General features: G+C 41.6%; 1 protein-coding gene across 1 annotated transcript in view; it reads right to left on the reverse strand.

Annotated features, from left to right (window-relative positions):
- Positions 1-215: 215 nt before the first annotated feature.
- Positions 216-20,281, reverse strand: part of GPD2 (glycerol-3-phosphate dehydrogenase 2) — an 80,398-nt gene continuing 60,332 nt past the window's right edge. Inside the window, exons 9-16 of the mRNA XM_050969238.1 lie at positions 16,917-17,051; positions 16,506-16,681; positions 15,807-15,938; positions 15,200-15,358; positions 8,887-8,999; positions 8,710-8,788; positions 8,503-8,601; positions 216-3,281 (exon numbers count right to left, since the gene is read on the reverse strand). Coding sequence (XP_050825195.1) covers positions 3,156-3,281; positions 8,503-8,601; positions 8,710-8,788; positions 8,887-8,999; positions 15,200-15,358; positions 15,807-15,938; positions 16,506-16,681; positions 16,917-17,051 — 1,019 coding nt within the window. The 3' untranslated portion in view covers positions 216-3,155. The remainder of the gene's footprint in view (positions 3,282-8,502; positions 8,602-8,709; positions 8,789-8,886; positions 9,000-15,199; positions 15,359-15,806; positions 15,939-16,505; positions 16,682-16,916; positions 17,052-20,281) is intronic.

Raw genomic sequence — 20,281 nt, forward strand, 5'->3', positions numbered from 1 at the left:
ACCTGGATTTCAGCAGTAACTGAATCTACCTGATAATGCTAAATCTGTATTAACTGCTATGATTTAAAACCACTGAATTCTGAACTAAATGACATGTATTAGCTATATATAGTATTTACTAAAAAGTATCTATTTTGCAACTTTATTCTGAACTTGTTTAAGGCTAAGCAAAGTTATTTCTGTAACTGCCAGTAACATCAAAGTACTCGTGAGTGGACCATTTTAATCAGTTTTATTGATTCATGCTTTCAGTTCTTATTCAGTTAAAAACAAGGCACATTAAATATATTCTCTTATTGCTCTATAAATGCATGCGGCTCATTCTGTATATCAAAAGTAATAAATAATGGCAATAAAACACTGAGACAGTTATAAAAATGACAACCCAGTCTCAAACACAGTATTTAACAGTCCAATCTAGAACAATAACCCAACACAATACATAAAAGTGCCACATGGAAAACTATGCAGTATACATTCCGCCCCCCCGCCCAGACACTATTGGGCTTATAGTTTTTGTTTAAACAGTAGTTGTTTCATACTACATTAGAACAATGCAGGACAATGAAATTTTACAGCTGAATTGACCTGAACAGTAATCATGAAGTAATCTTTTTTCAAAACATAAAGTGTGTTGATGAAATCAAATAATTCTGGATTTTTTTGTTTTACTATTTAAACCAGTATAAATAATATATGCAACTTTTTATGTTGTACAAAGTAAGTATTTATACACATTCTATTTTACCACAAAAAAACAAAAAAGCAGAGAGCTAAGACATTTATTGCAACTAAAATTCAAAGTAAATCAATATAAGAGGACAGGCACACAGCCTTGAAAATCCCTTTACATTCTGCTTGTTATATTTACATTAGTAAAGCAAAAGAACAGCAAGGAATGAGTATGTGGTAGACAGTCTAGGCTTTACAGTGAAACTTCAATTATTATTAATAGTATAACTTTTCAGGGAGTAGAGGAGGAATTATTTTAAAAGGTGTACTGAACCATAGAAAATGTTAAATGCTATGGTTTTATTCGCCTGATCTGAAAAAGCCTCTTATATATGTCACTTGTAGCCATTACACTTTAAAAATTATTGGTAGCATAATGTCTTTTTGAAAAATACAAAACAAAACTCTGTATTATTGTACCTTGATTTCCTCCCAGTTCTGGAATATGTGGCAAAATTGTTATTGTGTCTTTACTCTTTACCGTGAAAGGACATTTGACACAAATAGCTTTACACCTCAAAAAAACAGATATACATTTTATCCAGTGTATACTGACATATTTCAATGCATAAATGTAATAGAGAAACAATCCTATGGCCCTTTCTGTTCATAAATAGAACTCATATAATCAAGTGCGCACGAGGACTTAATTCACATAGACTGAGCCATACTAGTGAGTGCTCGGTGGTCTCAAAGGCAAGGAAAGTTGGTTCTCCATTGCAATGTGTACAATAAGGTACAAAGCATCTTGATGTTAGGAAAATCTAATAATGAAAATCATTTAAAAGGATCTTACCAGGGACTTTTTAGAAGACTGTCTCCCCCACAAGATTTTGCTTAGACTAAGTGCTCCATATTCATTTAAGAATTGCAGGTGGGGTTTTCCTCCGTCCATTTTTAGATAAATACAGTTTTTAATAGCTGGAAACTTGCTAGATCAAAATATTCACACACTACCACCTGCAGTTAGCACTATTATTATAGTTACTATAAATCCTCAGCACTTATATACTTTGGATATGATTTTTTTTTAAATTGACTATTTTTCAGAACTGTACTGCTTGCAGAATATTAACTTAGTATCATGTTAAGGAATTTGCAAAACAGGATTAAATTCAGTCAGATTTTGCATTTAGTTGTGTACATATGTGGTAGCACTTTAAACTCAAGGCTTCTGGTTTGAGATGTAAACTGGTATTCATACTCAAAGGAGTATTATGAAAGAGAGTCACCAATAAAATATGCATTCATTCTCCCCTCCCTGTCACAGATCAGGCAGAAATCCTCCATCTGATCTTAATGCTGATCATAGCCAATTTAATAACAGGAAGAGTTGCAAGGTAAATAGCCAGGTGGAGTATGTGTTGAGAATGGCTCAAATAAATGGTCCAAAATTGGATCCTTCGCCTTTGCATTAATTTGCTGAATAGCCCTTACCACTTTTCAGTAAGGCCTGCTGAAATGCAAAGTAACTTTCCCATTTAAGTGTACATTTTGCAAATATTAAGTGGCTAGGATTAGTGCACTATGGCAAAGTTCTTGTTTTACATACTTTCAATATTTGTCTAAAAATACAAAAACAAACAGTATGAGACTTTATAGTAGACTCCAATACCTGCTAGACAAGCATGGTTTTCACACTTACAGGAGGAGGAGTGAAAGCTGTACCCATACATTTTTAACTCTACATTATAACTCATCTACGAGACTTTTGGGTTTTTTGTCCAATCTTGTGCTCTTCCAGTCTCATGCTGTCAAATTTTTATTGCCAGAAATCTGTCTAGCAGTAAAATTGGTGCCATTGAATGAGAACAACATTGAGAAGTATTGAAGTGACTATCTATGTAACGTTCTATAAATATCACTATGATTCCTTATCAGGATGTTTAATTTAGGCAGTGTTCAAGATATTTCTTTGTGGCATCCTCCTGAAACCTAAATGTGAACATTCCCCCTTCCCCCACCAAAATGATTCCTCTCTTCCTTTTTGTGGACAGGCACTTTGAACACATATGGTCTTGCAAATATGCAGAATACTTTTAATGATGTGGATCTCAGGTAGCAGTCACTCTTTGTGCATCATTTTCTTTTTAAGGGTGAAGATTATCTAAAAGCTTAACAAAAGCTGTGAGAAGGAGTATCTGTGAACAAGCCTTTTGCAGACTATTCTGAATTCCTGCAAATAATTTCTACCTCTAAAGCATGTCCAGTCCAAAAGGCCACATTTTGGAGTATTAATATCAGCACAGAAAATAAGGAAAAGAAATGTATCAGTATGTTTTTGTATACCCTGACCGCCAGATACAGATCATGTAGAATAAACAGACATTTGAAAGCACTGGAATATTTTCCAGCACTGAATGAGGCAGCTACACATAGACAAACTATCTTGTAGCTGTAAGCAGGTTTTGTGCTTCTCAAACTCACAGTCCACCACCACTTCGATCTACTGGAATAACAACTCTCTCACGTAGGTTCTCTTCAGCAGTTTTCATGAGTACAGCCAATCGGCTTCCGGACACATATCCTTTTTGAATAGCACTCATGAGCTTTAAAAAAAACAAAAACAAAACCCACAATGTTTACAGCATATTAATGATAGTAGCCAAATTTAATTGGCAGACAACACTTAAAGAGATACTATCCCCAAAGGCTAAAGTCTTCCTTGCACTGGGGATTCCACCCATCGGTGGCCAACCAGTAAGGTAGCTGCAACTAAAGCAAACCCATCATGTAGACAAGGTAAATTGCTGTGAGCTGCTATTTCCATTGATGCACCCTACCGCTCTTGAAACCAGGATATACTACACTGGTGTAAATCAGTTTGTAGCTATGTATACTGTCTATACTAGGGATCTGGAATGGTTGCAGCATCCCCTGATGGCTGGTTACCAATGGCTGAAATTGAGACAGATCTCCAGTGTAAACAATGCCAGAGTTTATGAAGTATGTTGTCCAAACCAGTAGCAAATGTTAAAACACAACAAATAATGCTGTTATTATCTGTTTTAAACAAAATGGTAGGTATTGCTTTCTAGGCCTGGATTGTGGCACCCTTTAAATGTACATTTTCCAGTATGGCCAGTGGTAGTTTTGCCTGTGTATGTACAAATTACGGATGCGATATATTTGTAAGTAACAGTGCAACAGACCCCCCCCTACACCATGGCTTTCTAAAGCCATTCATTACAACCAAGCTTGCAAGGTAATTCATATGCGTGAATTATTTTTAAATCTAAAAAGAGAGTCACAAAGACAGAAAAGAGAACATGGCTCCTGATCTACCACTGCCCTTGCAGTGTACCTTTCTCACTAAGCAGTCTTATTGTAGTGATAGTGTACTAGACTTGCACAATTCTTCTAAATCCCAGTTTCTTTAGACTTTTAAAACTAGTTTGCATTTAAGTCCTTGAAACTGGACTCTCAGCACTACCTTAATGAACACACTAGTGTTAGGCTTTAGCTTTTTGTTTTTAAAAATCAACGGATAAGATCCGGATTGGACTTGAAATTACATGTAGTCAGCTAGTAAGAGACTTTCCAGTACAAAAAGCAATTGGCACTTACAAAATATGATTTCTTCCTCCCAACAGCAGCTAGAGTAGCCATTCACTTCAAATTTCTTCCCTTTTTCAAAACTATCGCAGGTACACTTGGGCCTACACAAACCTGGTGACCTGGAGAATAATTAACTTCCAAGAGAATTTCTAGTAGAAAAATCTGCCAGGCCCCATGGGGAGCATGCCACAGAGGGCCAATTCATCCAGTCCCTCCTCCTCCTGTTTATTGCTCTTTCCCCTATCTTCTATGCCCTCCATCTATAGTTTCACATGGTTTCACTATCTCTGGTCCACGTAAGTAAAGGCAGCTTGGCCCCTTGGACAGTACTCAAGAAAACTACTTGCTGTCCGAAAAATATCAAAATATCTACACAAGTATTGTTAAGGATCTGCCAGATCCTCAGCTGGTGTAAACTGTCATAGTTCCACTCTCACCAGTGGAAGTACGCCAACTGACACAGCCAAGAAACTGGTCTGTGATGCAACAGACTAGTGATCACAAATGCAGTGGCGACCTAGATGCTGATATGTTCCTCTACTCAGGTCTTACTCTACAGGAATCAGGAAAACATCCTTTTTTATCTTCCTTCCTCCAGTATTGATTTGCATGATATCAGTATGGTAGCAAAATATGCAACTCTCATTTTACTTATCTGACTTTTCTCTTAAAGACTAGACTAGAGCTTAGCAAACACTTTGTAACAACGTACCTAATGAATTTAGCTTCTGCTTGTGATATATCTGAGCATCATACTTTCTTCATGATCATTCTTTATTTAAAAATTCCTAATTTTTTTAAACTCATTAGATAGACTGCAGACAGTCTGTGAAAGCATTCATTGTTGACTATTTGCAACTGGTCAGAAAAATCACATGGCAGTGCTCTGTTCCCCACTTGGACAAGTGAGCAAGCACCTTGGCACACATTCAAATACAAATTTCCACAAGTATTTGCAAACATAAAAGTTTCCACAAACATTCTGCCAGGAAATGTAACCCAGTGGAAGTTTTCAGAAAGCAAACACAAAAGGAGCATGAATCCTAATAGATCCATCTTAAAGGATTTACCACCATTTACGTAAGTTCCACACATTTAATTACCTTGGTGCAAAAATCAGGTGTGTTTTATTACTTGCTACCTTTTTTACTTGTTATTTTAAAACTTAATTTATAGTAGTGCACAATATGCTGCATGCTGTCCACATATATAGAAGACATTTAGCCAAAATGTACAAAAGGTCTGATTATTGCAACTTTGAGCTCAGTAACCAGATTTCAAATGTTTATTTTTTTAAGGAATCTGTTTCAAATGTGGCTTACAGTGCTTTTTTCAAACACAGAGGATAAACTAGAAGCCACCAATAATTACAGTTTTTAAAAATATGCAAAAAGTGCTGTCATTCACATTTTGGAAGTATTAAAACCACAGAACATATAACCTCTAAAGAGAGAATTAAGTACAATAAACACTGCATGATTAATTGCCAGTTTTCAGTTTCTTAATTATAGTGCACCCCAACTAACCAACCTACCCACAATCATAAACGGAGAGAGTTCTGTTTATAAAATGCAAAGTCACATCTCTTCTTCCCCAGTTGAAACTTTTATACAAAAGGAGGGCTCTCTCTCAATTGCCTGAAAAGATGTGATTTTTTTTTTAAAAAGAAAATTTATTAGTATGTCATCACAGGGCTATTTTTTCCATTTTATTTTAAATGTTTTTTTGGTTATTATGTTTTAGGCAAATAAATCCTCCTTTTTTGCAATGCCAGACATAAGCTGTGAAAATTTTCTGCATTTAGATTCAAGAATGCTCTTATCTACAGCTCATCTCCAGAGAGACAATTACCATTTCCTTTGCCTTGATCTTGTTTGTTTAACTTGACACAGTGAAGAAATGGCTGACATTGACCAAAATCCCCAGCATTAATTTATCACATGTTCAGCATTCATCATTGCCATGATTCGAGAAAGACCTGGCAGTCATTTGAAATACCTGACCAATAAAGACTCTACAAAAACAGACCTGGCTGGCTGGCTGGCAACAAACTGCTCATGTGAGGGGAGTCAAATGGATGGAGGCAAATAATTCAGTGGTATCTTTACTGCCTTCTATTTTTTTCTTGTGAAGCATTTGCAGAAAGATGCATAGACAACTGATGTTAATGTCCCCCTTTCATGCACTCTGATGTCTTCTCTCTTTAGATCATTCAGAAATTAAGCAGAACAACATGGATAGCATAGACCACACATTGAACCTGCTCTTTCTTGCCCCTAATACTTTTACAGTGAAGCTTTTAATCAATAGTCCTATTCAGTATGAACAAATGCTCTTGTTTTAACTGTGCAGCGGCTGGCCAAGCTGTGCCCTCAGACGTGTGGGTGGCTCACACCTAATTTGAAGGAAGCAGCAGACATGAATCTGAGGGTAGGAGTCAACCCTCTACTACCGAAAAGGATACCCCTTCACACTACAGGATATACTGTCTGGGCCTAAGGCGGTTTGTTTCTGCATAGAAAAACTCCTTGAGTTTCAGAGTTGCTTGGGAATTCTTTGCGGGAGGATGGGGGAGAAGGGGTATTTCGCCCTCTTGCATTGCCTAGGCCTTGTGGCCTTAAACAGCTTCTGAGGACTCTTGACAGCATGTGCTACCCAACTGCAGCTGTTCCCTGACGGAATCTCCACAGCATAGACACAAAATCCACATAAATTACTACTGCAGAATTGTTCAGCAGTATATTGTTCTGTTTCGCCCCTCAAGTTTGCTAGGAGACTTACAGAGAGTGATGGGCTCCTAACCCTAAAGGTAGGGTTCTAAATGGAGATGCAGGTATAGGGTTTGAGTTTGCAGCAACCACCATTAGTCATTTCTCTGTTGCCCCCAGTTCAGATCTGCTGGTTTAGTGTCCTCTCTCACAGAAGTCAAGGGGAGCATGAAGTCTTTTGTTCTTTCCCCTTTTAGTTGGGTTACTTTAAAAAACAGTACAGAAGACAGTGCACTGTTTAACCTCCTGATAGCTGGGAGGCAGACAAACTCCATGTTTTAAAAGAAAACTCCTATCAGTCATGGATGGATGGATACCTACTAGCTCATCTACGATGTCTCCTTGCCAATGCAGGACAGGCAATCTACACTTGGGGTGAAATCCTGGCCCCAATGAAGGCAATATTCAAAATTCCTATAGATTTCAATGGGGCCAGGATTTCAGCCTCAGTAAATTCTTCACTACAACAGTTAGCTTGGATTCCTCACACCATCTTGTCAATTGCTGGAAATCGGCCATTGTGATTACCACTACAAAAACTTTATTTTTTTTTTCCCTCTCCTGCTGGTAATAACTCACCTTAACTGATCACTCTCATTATAGTGTGCATGGTAACACCCATTGTTTCATATTCTCTGTGTATATATACACACATCTTCCTACTGTATTCTCCACTGCATGCATCCAATGAAGTGGGTTTTAGCCCACGAAAGCTTATGCTCAAATAAATTTGTCAGTCTCTGAGGTTCCACAACTACTCCTCATTCTTTTTGCGCATGCGTGTTACACGCAAGTTACTACACTCGAGCTAGCCTAGTGTTCTGCTTTGTGGTCATTCTCACTCAGAGCTAGTCTCTAGAGAGAGGGACCACAATGCACAACACTTTAGCTACACAGAAGGATTCAATTAGCGGCTGATGAGTTGCTGTGACGTGAGCTGATGCATCTCCACTGCATTACTGTGCTGTTGTTAGCCAACCATACCCACTGATGGGCTAGTTGGCTGGATCTTAAAGCATCACCCAACTCAAACTAGAGATTTGTTTGCTGGACGTCAATTGGGTTAGCAATAAAACTGAGTTATACGTCAAGCTAATAAAGTAGTGAAAACAACCCCTTAGTCTCTCTCTCCACTGCTTTGTCCAGACATAATGGTCATCACTAAAAAAAATTGTAAGCACATGCTGCAGCATTTGCCCTTACAAGGATAGGCTCAGAGTATAGGACATTTTGTGATCAATACGAATACTGGTGTAGACATTGTTGGTATTTCTTAACGTTGATACAAACATTGTCCACCTTTAAGCAACATAAATTAATGGCAAGTCTGTAAAATTATATGTACAAACCCTACATCTAGTTTTGATCATTAGTTTCCCATATAAAGAACAAAAGGAGATGAGGGTTCTTTTGTTCCATTACAACTAAAATAAAAACCACTCACCTGCAAAAACTCATTGAGTTCAACCTGCCCGTTTTTGTTCAAATCCACTTCATTTAAAATCTCATGAAGCGTATTTTCATCAATTTGAATGCTGATGCTCTAAATAAAAAACACCACAACGGGCAAATCACCACAACAGTTAAACATGATTTATGCCGTACTACACAACTGACATAAGAATTCAAAAAATCAAAAGAGAAATTTTACCTCTAACACACTTTGAACATCTAGTATGGTAATAAAGCCTTTCTTTTCTTTATCAAACATGTGGAATCTCTTTCTATATCTGCAAAATAGGATTATTAATGGAAAAGGTATACACAAAAGATTGACAGAAATACCTTCCCAGGAACTATCTGGGAGGTCCATTTGTACTTCATTTACCTGTCAATATCTGAAGGTATAAGTGTGATTTCAGAGCTGTCTGTTAATTGCTCTGATTTTGCCTTGTAGCCCATTTCATAATACAGAAATTTTTTAGCAGATTCAAGTTCTTCCTAAAATATAAAAGAAACAAAGTCTCAGTTGTAGAATAATACTGAATATTTACATGCTGAATTTCTTCTATACCATAATATTTCATTGGCTCTTTTCACATACTTTTAATTGCTGGTCCTTAGAGGAATATCAGCATTTGATGGCCAAAGAGTGCTTAAGAGTGAGCAAGGCCATTAAGATAAGGAACCATTTCATGCTTCACCTAGATCACTGGCTTTGATGTACAAGTGTTGATTGACAATTGATAATTACACTGAAGACATGGAGTACAAAGATTTTTAGGGCCATATCATGTCTTCAATTCACACATGCAACTCACGCTGAGGTCAGCAAAAACAGCACTTGCAGCTCAAGTCCATCGTCTTTAATTAAAAATTGGTATCTTATTCTTTGCTTATTTAAGAGTTGTGGGGTGGTGGTTTTGGTATTTAACATCTTGTGTGGAAGGCCATAAAATGCATATTTACCTGAGAGATTGGCTCTGACCCTTCCAGCTCCCTTCAATATTGTAGTCAAATGAGAATTCACAGCCTTTAATCAAATGATCACATACTATTTCTCAAATATATAATACAGTATATTAGCTTAGCATACACTTATTTTCTACAACCTTAATTATCATTATGTAGCATCTTTAGTATTATGGTCAATGTATGCCATAAAAGTCACCAATACAAAGAGTTTACAGTAAGTAGATTATAGATGGCACATACCAATAGTACAAATTTGCTGGGCATGTGTGTGTGTATGCCCCCTAAGTTTATAGCCGGGGCGCACATGTGGCAAAGATTTACACATGTGATTAATTCAATATCTTCTACTGTTTTTTACAGTACTATTGTACCTCTACTGGTCCCAGGATATTAGAGAGACAAGGTGGGTGAGGCTATAATATCTTTTATTGGACCAACTTCTGTGGCCGAAAAAGACAAGCTTTTGAGCAGAACTCTTGTTCAGGTCTTTAAGGATATGAGGAGAACTACTAAGCTTATCAGGACTACTCGCAAGCTTCATGGTAAGCATGTACACAAAAGTCTTCACAGGATCAAGACCTAAGTTAGCTTTGAAGTTAATGGCCTCCTCCCCTGGAAAACTTAAGGAATGCTGTGCCGATAATATACTGCACTCCCACCCCCCACAAACAGCAATAAAGATATACTGGACCATAATGAAAATAGAGCATATAAATAGGAATGAAAAAGAATCACATTTAAAGATGCTATATGTGTAGTTACTGTAACAGGGTGATCTGCCCCCGTAACAGCCAGGGGTCCTGGGGCCTGTGAGTCCTGTACTAAGGCAGAACCCTGTTAAAAATAGATCAATACCTGGCAATTTGCAAGGGATCAGGTGATTGCCTGATAAGCACCGGATTCTGCTAAGGACTGAAAGAACTGAGGGAGGAGTGCTGTAAGCAGCAGGTTGGCTCCGGCAGCAGTGGGACTCCCAGACAGGTGGCTTGTAGCACTGGGAAAGAGCTACCAGAGCTGGGGACTCCCACAATGAAGCCCTGAGGTAAGGGAAAGGGACCTGGTATAGCCATTGGATTTATGCTGAACTGTTTATTTGGTGTTTTTTCTGAAGACTGTTGGTACGACCAATAAATGAAGCCCTGAGAAAAAAGGGGCTGATTCAGAAACTGGTGTCACTCCTTCCTGGGCTGGAGAGAGAGACCAGCAGTCTACACTTATCTCCTGTCTGTGTGTTCCATTCTATGCATCCGAAGAAGTGAACTGTAGCTCATGAAAGCTTATGCTGAAATAAATTTGGTAGTCTCTAAGGTGCCACAAGTACTCCTGTTCTTTTTGCAGAAACTGTATGTTATTTGTATTGTTGGAGAAATGGTGTGTGATCATGCAACTAAAGACTGTATCATAATGCGTATGCACAAAGGGGCAGAGAAAGGTTGCCATGCAATCTCAGTGTTGACATTTTCTGATTATTTTGCAACCTTAGGACTTTTAACCTAATGTTTTGGACAGAATTATATTAATCCTAACACTTACTAATTTATCACAATGATTTTATTTTGAATTTAATTTATTTTGTTTCTCTATTTTTAATCAAACTCCTTCCAGTTAGGTTACTGTAGCTATAGTCCAACAACCCTTCCCTTCCTCCTTCAGGATACATACCAAGCAAATAGCACACATCTGTGATATAACTGCATTACTCTTTTTATGCATCCCTCTGGAAAGGCTTAGTCACCAAAAGTCCTCCAGCTGGGAGAATTCAAATGAAACTCCTGGGGGAATTCTTGCCACTGGTTATGCGTAGAATTCATGTCCCTTGCAGACTTCTTTGCTTCCCTGCAGAAAAATTGCTTTCTGACAGGGAAGCTGCAAGACCAGTCGTGCACCATTCCCTCGCTGCACAGGTTCATCATTTCAGGCACCCGGAGCAGCTGGTGGATAGGTAAAATCACAGCTGAGCTGGGGACACCCCAGCCAGTGGCTCCTACCATGAGCCAGGACCAACTGCTAATCCCAGCTGGATTGGAGACAGGAAACGACGGGCCTTCTCTTCCCCTGCAAGAAGTGGCTGGGGCTGTGTCAGACACACCCAGAAACCTCTTCCAGCTTCAGGAAGCTCAGCATCATCTCCTGCTTTCTGTCCCCATTGCTCCTCAGCCATGGGAGGGAGGGGAAGGGGTCACTGTACAGGGAGCTGCTCCCCCATCCACCCAACCCCCCATGCATCTGGAGCTCCCATACCCAGACACCCCCACCAAACCTCACCCCATACACCCAAAACCCCCCTAGTCTTCCATACCTGAACCCCACCCCACTGAATCTCAACCCCTGCATCTGAAGCCCCCTGTACCCAGACCCCCTGCCTCCAGACACCAACCCCTGCACCCAGACTACCCCCATACTGAGCTTCCTGCACTCAAACTTCCATTCTGATGAGCCCCACACCCCTGCACCACCCTGAGCCCTCACAGACACCCATGCCACTGACCCCCAATTAGCTGCACCCAGATGCCCCACCCCACCAAGCCCCACTCCAAGCACTCAGACTCCCCTGCTGAGACCCCCCACACCCAGACACCTCTGCTGAGCCCCAACCACTTTCACCTGGAAGCCCCTGCAGAGTCCCATTGCCCCTGCACCTGAACCTCCCCAATGAGCCTCTGTGCATCCAGATCCCCCCACATCTAGACCCCCACACTGAGCTGCCTGCACCTAGATTGCCCCACACAATCCTCTCACCCCACACCTGGATCCCCACACACAGAACCTCTCCACAGTTGGATTCTGCCTGGTTAAGTCTGCCTGCCCCACACGTGGTACGCCTGGCACAGAGAGGCAGGGCCTCAGGGTGTTTCTGGGGCAGGCCCAAGCCTTGTGCTGTGTCAGGGTCAGGTGCAGCCTTACCACTGAGTCCGTGTCCCCAGGATGGGGGGCAGGGGGAAAGAGGCTGCAGGGTGATCTCCCACCTTCATGCACTGCCATGCTGGAGCCTCTGCATTTACTGGTTGACAAATAAAACTTGCAGAATTTTAAAGTATTGTGCGCAGAATTTTTAATTTTTTGGCTGCAGTGAGGCCGGTGTGGCTCCCCTCCGCCCTCAGAGAGGGTTGAGCCCCGGTCGCACACCTGAGTGGGCGGGGCTACAGAGTAGGGAGCCCGCCCCTCAGAGGGTCAGGCAGCGACCCAGAAGCATAAAAGCTGGCTGTCAGAGCTCAGTTGGAGCCCAGCCACCGCTGGGAGCAGACCTGCCAGAGGGAGCTCAAGACTGGGAGGCCGCTGGGGCCCAGGGCAGTTGCCCTGACTGGCCGGAGCTTCCGCCCGCACGCCCGCTACTGGGAGGAGCCACAGAAGCCTCCCCGCGCCTGCTGTTACCCCGAGGAATCCCCGGAGCAAGCCTGGCCGGATTTCCCAGAGGAGCTGCTGGACCTGCCACCCAGCCCCGGCCACGAGGAGCCCATGCTGTTGGACTTCCCGGGAGTGAACACCATGGACCAGGTAGGCCCGGAGGGGGAAACTGGAAGTAGCCCAGGGGCAGCCGACCCCAGTCAGGCTGCAGATTTACCCGAGCCCATGTCAGTGTGTTGCGGTCAGGATCCCCACTGACTGTCAGTGGTGACAGCTGCTACTAGGGCCCCGGGCTGGAACGCAGTGGAGTGGGAGGGCCTGCGTTCCCCCTGCCACCCTTGGAAGGGTGGCAGACTCCCCCTCCCCCTGGCCTGAGGAGGCCATTAGGGCTATATTGCTTGCTCCACCCCTGCTGAAGGGCCTGAGTTCCTAACTGACTATATATCGTTGCTCAGCCTTGCAGCAGAACGTCTGAGCCCGATTGACTATATAGTGTTGCTCAGCCTTGCAGCAGGTCTGAGCCCGATTGACTGTGTGTGACTCAGCCTTGCAGCAAAGGGGCTGAGCACCCCCCTTGGCTCTAGATTGTTGTTCAGCCCTGAAACAGAGGGCCTGAGCTCCTAACTGACTATATAGTGTTGCTCAGCCCTGCAGCAGAGGGCCTGAGCTCCTAATTAACTGTGTATGGTTGCTCAGCCCTGCAGCAGAGGGCCTGAGCTCCCCACTAACTGTATATTGTTGCTCAGCCTTGCAGCAGAAGGTCTGAGCCGAAGTGACTGTGCATTCTCGCCCAGCCCTGAAGCAAAAGGCAGGACCTGACCACGTGTAGCAGGCCGGTGTGGCTCCACTCTGCCCTCAGAGAGGGTCGAGCCCTGGTCGCACACCTCCACATTGGCACACAATTTTTTTTTTTTAAACAAAGAATGCCCTCAGGAGTAAAATGAGCTTCTTTCTGAACTTTAAAACAACTTCTAATCGGCTAAAAGGTATCATGAACGAACAATAGGAAGCTTTACATTCTCTTAGGAGCTGAGAGAACCACAACATGCATGCAGGTCCTACCCTCTTCAAGAGGTGTGAGTGAATCAAGCTCAAACCTGGGCGTCCTCCTTGGACACAGCACTATCTCTAAGTGAATGAGCCAGCCCACATTACTGCACTTTTCTCCCTGACACTACTCCTCATGGTGCAAGCGCATTTTACAGCATTAAGTGTGTGATCCTGCAACGGGCTGGTCACTCATCTTCCAATGAAAGTGAAGGATGCTCACCACCTGGTCCCCATGCGGACCAGATCTCATATCGCTAAATTTCAATGGCTTCTCAGAGATGAGGGAAAGGAGAGAGAAAGATGACTTTGAGACTATTAGTGAGGCCAATAGTAGTATGAAGCCCAGCTTCATCATCAGCTCACAAAGGAAGCCTTATAAGAGAGGAGAAGGAAGATGAGGGATACAAAGAAAAAACAATGGGCAAATACCACGCAAGCTTCCCTTCCACAGCTCTGCCAACAAACAGCAGTCCTGACTTGAAACACTCCTACAATTCAAATTTTATGTCTCACAAACTGACTGGCCAGTTGTGCCAAATTTCATGTTGAACACAATGTGCATTAAGGAACAGGATGAAACCTCCAATTTTACTTCCACTTTTAAGTTAAGCAGCACAGCACTATAGAGTCTGATCTATTCAGACCAGCTGGAACTGGTTTGATAGCTTTGTTTTTATAATGGTGTATGACAAAAGATCATTCTTGTGGGAAGAAAAGGGCACTTGCAATGTTCTATTAAACCAGTGTAGACATGCATTTGTTAAGACTGAAATTAATTAAGGAAAACAAGAGTAAAGCCCTGCAGCAGGATTGGGATTCTGCATGCCCCACAGGACCAACTGCCATACTAACAGGAGTGGGTTAAACATATTTTGTTGCGGGCGGGATTGGGTGGGCAAAAAACAGACTGTGGTAATCTGCGAGAACACACCATCTCTTATCAGTTTGTCATAAACAGAATTTCAGCAACATCAAGCAAATTTTTCTTTTTTTTAAATAGATTTAAATTCTTCAATTTAAGTGAAGGATAGAAAGATTGTATGCCTATTATAACAGAGGTTAAAGTATACTTTTATATGGCTTAAGCAAGATTTATTTTATTCTTTTATTGGTAAAAATTGTGTCTGAATGCGGGGCTTTTTTGTTATGTTGTTTTGTATTGTATTTTGTTTTTTTATTTGATTGCCTCCCACAGATCCCGCAAGAGAGAGAACAGGATAAAAATGCAAGAAACAGGGCGAGAGCAGGATTTAAAAAAAAAACAACAATCCTGCACAGGGCTCTACAAGAGAGCTTTAAAAAAAGTTCCAGTTCTAAAGTGCCTTTTGTACCTTTTTCTTCTGTTCACTCCAGTGAAGTTCCTTCCCCATTATATCAATAATTCTTGGTAAGGCTTCATCAGCTGCTTGCACGTTCAAGAAGGCCAGCCGAGTGCGACGTGAAATCATATCCACTGCAGTGCACGCATACTCTTTTACCCCATACGTAATCTAAGATATTAGAATTGGATAAAAAGAAAAATGTCAGATTGTGCAGTGTCTGGACATGGGAAAGGGCTGGTCCTACATGGGAATGAGGGGAAAAAATAGCATGAAGCTCTGGTAAATCGGGTGGTAAGGCGAACAAGAGCACTAGAGGGAGCTGATATGGAACCTTATGTGTACGTGCACAAGGCCATAATTTGCTAAAGTGATTGAAGAAAATGGATTTGTATGAAGCAAGCCCCCCTTTTTTTGCTGCAATATAAAAAAAGCTTCTTGGCTCACATGTCTAAATGCTTTTATTAAAAGTTCAGAAAAAAATTATTCCGTGTTTTACTCAAATAAATTTCTGTTTACATGCCAGACACAGTCTCTATCCCCCTCTCCTACTTCACAGGGAGGGTGACTAATAATCACCACAAATTACACAGACGATAAGCTAACCATTTTCACATACCTCAGCTTCAATATAAGGAAATTCAGATACAAGGCGTTTTCCAACAATAGGCCACCTCTTTCCAGTAACTTGGGCTATTTTGGCCACCTCAAAAGCCTTGTCACCATACGTAGAAGCAAGGTGCTGAGCCACCTATAGAATTAAGAGCACATTTAGCAAACACTACATCCCAGCACTTTCTGAAGCACAGCTGAATATATATAAGCTAGTCTTGTCAGTTCTCCCATAGCCTGTAATAAATAGGTTGAAGATGGTATTAGATTTTGATTGTGTGGGAGGAAACTAGTTGCGTTGTGAATGCTTAGACCAGCACTAACACTACTATGCATGTATCAATGTAGCAGTGACTAATGATGCTTCAGCTCCTTTCTGCTACTGTGATCACCTCTGAAGAATAGATTTTGTTGGGCTTGAGATGCCAAAGACCTAGGCTGTCATACATGTTTAAAAACAGAGGGCATAGCTTTGTGATTATGCAGATGCTGAAATAAAGAAAGAATGCACATGGCTTTTAGTACTCCACTAGCAAAGAAAATTTGTGACTGGATTTCCTTCTTATACAATTATTTCTGCCCTGACCAACCAGTGTAGTCTTATGCCAATTTAAGAGACCTTAATACAGGCTGTGCTGCTGCTTTTTTTTTTTTTAATGTTATTGATAACTAATACAAACATTGAGTAGAAATATAGTTGACTCACCTCACTTTCCAGTCCATAATCTTGGACCAGCCTAATGTAAAGAGTAGGACTCCAGTCCTTAGCCCCCTGCAGTAAGAGTCCTACTGTCTTACATGGACCTGCCTTTAGGTTGTGAGCCTGGATGGCTGCATCAATGGTATCTTGTGCCATGGAGCGATAGGTTGTCCATTTCCCACCTGCAAGCAATTTGTTTTGGTAAACTAATGAAAGTGTGTTGCATTGGCCAAACTTCACACTTAGTCCAGTTTCATCCTTACTGGACTTCAACTAATAAATCACTTGTTTGCTACTAACTAAATAATATCGCTTGTTCCTTCAAACCTGTTGTACAAACATTCACTGCCTTTGACTTAAATACACTGGGGAATCCTGACAAAGCCATACGAGATATCTGAAATGGATTTCCAGTACCTGCTATAGTAACAAGGCCACTGTCACTAACAGCAACAATATGATTCCGAGATATTGACTGGGTGTCTTTAGAGCTGGGATCTGTGACAAGAGGACGAATGCCGCTCCACGCTGCCAAGACATCTCCTCTTCTCACTATTTAGAAGCACATAATGGCCAAACAGAATTAGAAAAAAGTCTTCAGAATTAATCGATTTCTTATTATTTTCTGACTAAAAGCAAAGATTTCATTTTCTTAAAATTACTCTGGCACAAATAATGTTTACTTTTCTCCCCCAAAATTCACAGGCAGATAGGCAAGGACAGAAATATATGCATCCTCAGTTTGCTCACATCCTAGGTCTTAAAACAGTGTCTGTAAAATGTTATTGAAATCCTCTCTAATACTCACAACCCCCTTGGGAGAGAAGTATTATTATTCCCATTTTGAAGATGGGAAACTGAAGAACAGAGAAGCTGACGTGACTTTCTCAAGGACAAGAGAGGGATTCAGTATCAGAACCGGGTTACAATTCCAAGATTCCTGGTTCCCCGTCATGTGCTCAGACAACCTCAAATATGATGGACATTAGGATACTTGTGATAGCCTGTGGTTTTACAATTCCAACACACTTTTTATTTCATACTACAAACACTCTGCTCGTTTCTTTTCACTACCCTCCTTTTACAACTATTTCTAACTGCCGCAATCTATGTGGCTGCATGGTATGTTTCACACTGACCTGTTATTTAGTTATCTCATAGAAAGTTGGTCAGCAGCAACTTGTACATGCAACAGTCCACATACTAGTGCATCAAAACCACTTGCTCATTAACAGCTGAGTAACAACTGGTAACCAGAATCAAAAAATTATCTGGATGATCCTCCTAATAGCTCAGCTTCTAACACAGTGATCCACTAGGCAATATTTAGGGACATCTCAGAACCTTCTTACTTTTGGGCCAGCTAGGCTAATGATGCTTTTAGCTCTCTGCACAAAGGTTACCTAGCACCTTAGCATCTTGAGGTCACCAAGACCGCAATAGAAAGACAAAGGGAAAGTGTGGGTGAAATCCTTCCCTGCCAAGCCTATACCTGTTATATGAAGGGGGGGAGGAGGGGAGACCTGGAATCTCACCCTGTCCCCACCAAAATATTTGTCCTGATGTGGGGGTTCAGAGAGAAACAAAGAGGTTCCCCACCAAATGTCTAGCATGTGAGTAACCAGGGGCTGAACCTCTCCACAAAATACTTTCATGATGTATGTAGAGATGAAGGAGGGGAGGGGGGGGAGATTCCATATCCCGGAAATCTCTCACCAATTGAGTGGAGCTGGTGATGGTTTGCTATGGGCAGAGAGAATTGGTCATAGAGAATTTGCTAGGGTGAGGGAGTCAGGACAATAGTAATTTTATTTTTTAAAATGGAAAAGATGTTGTTTTCCTTGAAATCACTAGGTTCTCACACTTAAGCCCTCTATTTGTGTTCTATACCTCGAGTTAAGAGTTTCCTCTGGACTACCTCAAAGAGTCAGAGAGCCACAACACTTTGACTTATTTTTTTTTTAAACCAGAAAAGCATAGCTGGTCTCAATCAACTCTGTAATTGGCATCAACACTATTTAAAATGATGCAATTGCCATTCTGCTGTTCTCTCGTCTTGAGGAAACTCTTTAATTAGGCTATTATAAAGGAACACATTGGGCCTTTCTGAGTCCTAGATGAATTAACACCACTACTGTGTAGCTTTATTTTATTTTTTTTATGCCTTGTTACACGGAAGGTGAAAGATAAAACAAGGTAAATGAAAGCTCGCTTTCTCCCTCTCTGTCTAAGGTGTCAGGAAGGCTGGATCCAGCAGGGACAGAAGTTGAGTGAATTATACATCAAATGACACTCATATAAAAACAAACAGCTGAGACAATATACGGCACCCAGTTACTGCTCTGAGAACAATCAGCACTACCACGTCTCAAAAAACAAACAAAAAAACTTCCAGCAGTAAAAGCTTCTAATTTTTTCCATTTAGCCTTTCAGTGGAGAGCTCCACTCCATCACTCCTGCCCCACTTGACTGACTTTTGTCCCTCAGGTTAACATGTTAAAATTATACAATTTGAAAAAGGAACTTATAACAACCTCCGTCTTTCCATTACACTGTTTCTCCTTGCCCCTTTTCTTTACTTTAATCCCTTGATATGATAGGTCCTGTTGCTACTCCCACTGAAATCAAGACTAAATTCCTTGGAACAGGACTTCTCTTTTTCATCTTCATGCACACTTATGAAGCTATAAAAATTAATAACTACCAACAACTGATGTATCCAAGCTTCACTCCATCAAGTCACAAATTAACACTTAGCAAATTCTTCAAACAAACATGGCTGCTCTCAAGACTTTAGGAATGGTTGAAGCACAAGGGTAAGTCAACCAAATGGTCTTAGGATGTTGCCCAAAAGTAGAGGTTTAACATGAAACAGTGAACTTAAAAATCTTACTCTATATGTTGGCTTAGGGTATGTCTACAATAGAGCTGGTAGTGTAAATTGCAGCCTGAGGAGACAAACTCATTCTAGATATAACTGAGATAATGGGCTAAAAATAGAGCGTAGCCACAGCAGTGCAAGTTGGGGGAGAGGCTAGCTGCCCAAAGAACCTTCCATCTGAGACCCTTAATACGTACTCAGGATTGTTAGATCCTCGCACCACCAATGGCTACATTCAGCATGCCATTGTGACGGGGGACACTCACCTCTCATGAGCACCTCTTGTTGGCAGAGTGCGAACCAGAAATCTTCCCTTTTCTGGTGCTCCCTATTGGCTATTGTCAGGCAGGTCTTCAGTGGCTCATCACATTACCCTTCTGGGGTAACAAAGGTACAACAGGGCCTATCACAGTGCCCTGGTTCGTATCTGCAGCCCTGTCTTTGGGCTCAGTTCTCAGCCCCTTCTGGGCTAGCTTTAAGTCTGTGTCTGCTCTGTATAGAGCAATGTCCCCAGGGCTTTCTTCCCGGAGACTCCAATACCTGCCCTTCACTTGGAGCTCTAAACAAGTCTTATCCCCTTCTTGGGGATCAGGCCACCCTGCCAGTGGGGGGACACAGGCCCACCCACTACTCTGGGTCTCAACGTAGGGACCTTATAAGTTGCAGTCATGTGCTGCTGCTGCTATTCCTTGGGCCTCTTTCCATGTAGCTCCTTCCTTCCTTCCTCTTCACCCTTACCGCAGGGCTGAAGTTATCACTTATGGAATGCAACTGTCACCAGAACCAGTCTCTGGTTCTCCCTTAAGCTCCAGCCACAGGCAAGGATTACCCCTCCTTATTCCTCTGATCCCTGCCAGAACTAATCTGCTCAGACCCTGAAGCTACTTTTTAACTGGGCCTG

This window comes from Gopherus flavomarginatus, chromosome 10 (assembly GCF_025201925.1).
Source record: "Gopherus flavomarginatus isolate rGopFla2 chromosome 10, rGopFla2.mat.asm, whole genome shotgun sequence".
Lineage (NCBI taxonomy): Eukaryota > Metazoa > Chordata > Testudines > Testudinidae > Gopherus > Gopherus flavomarginatus.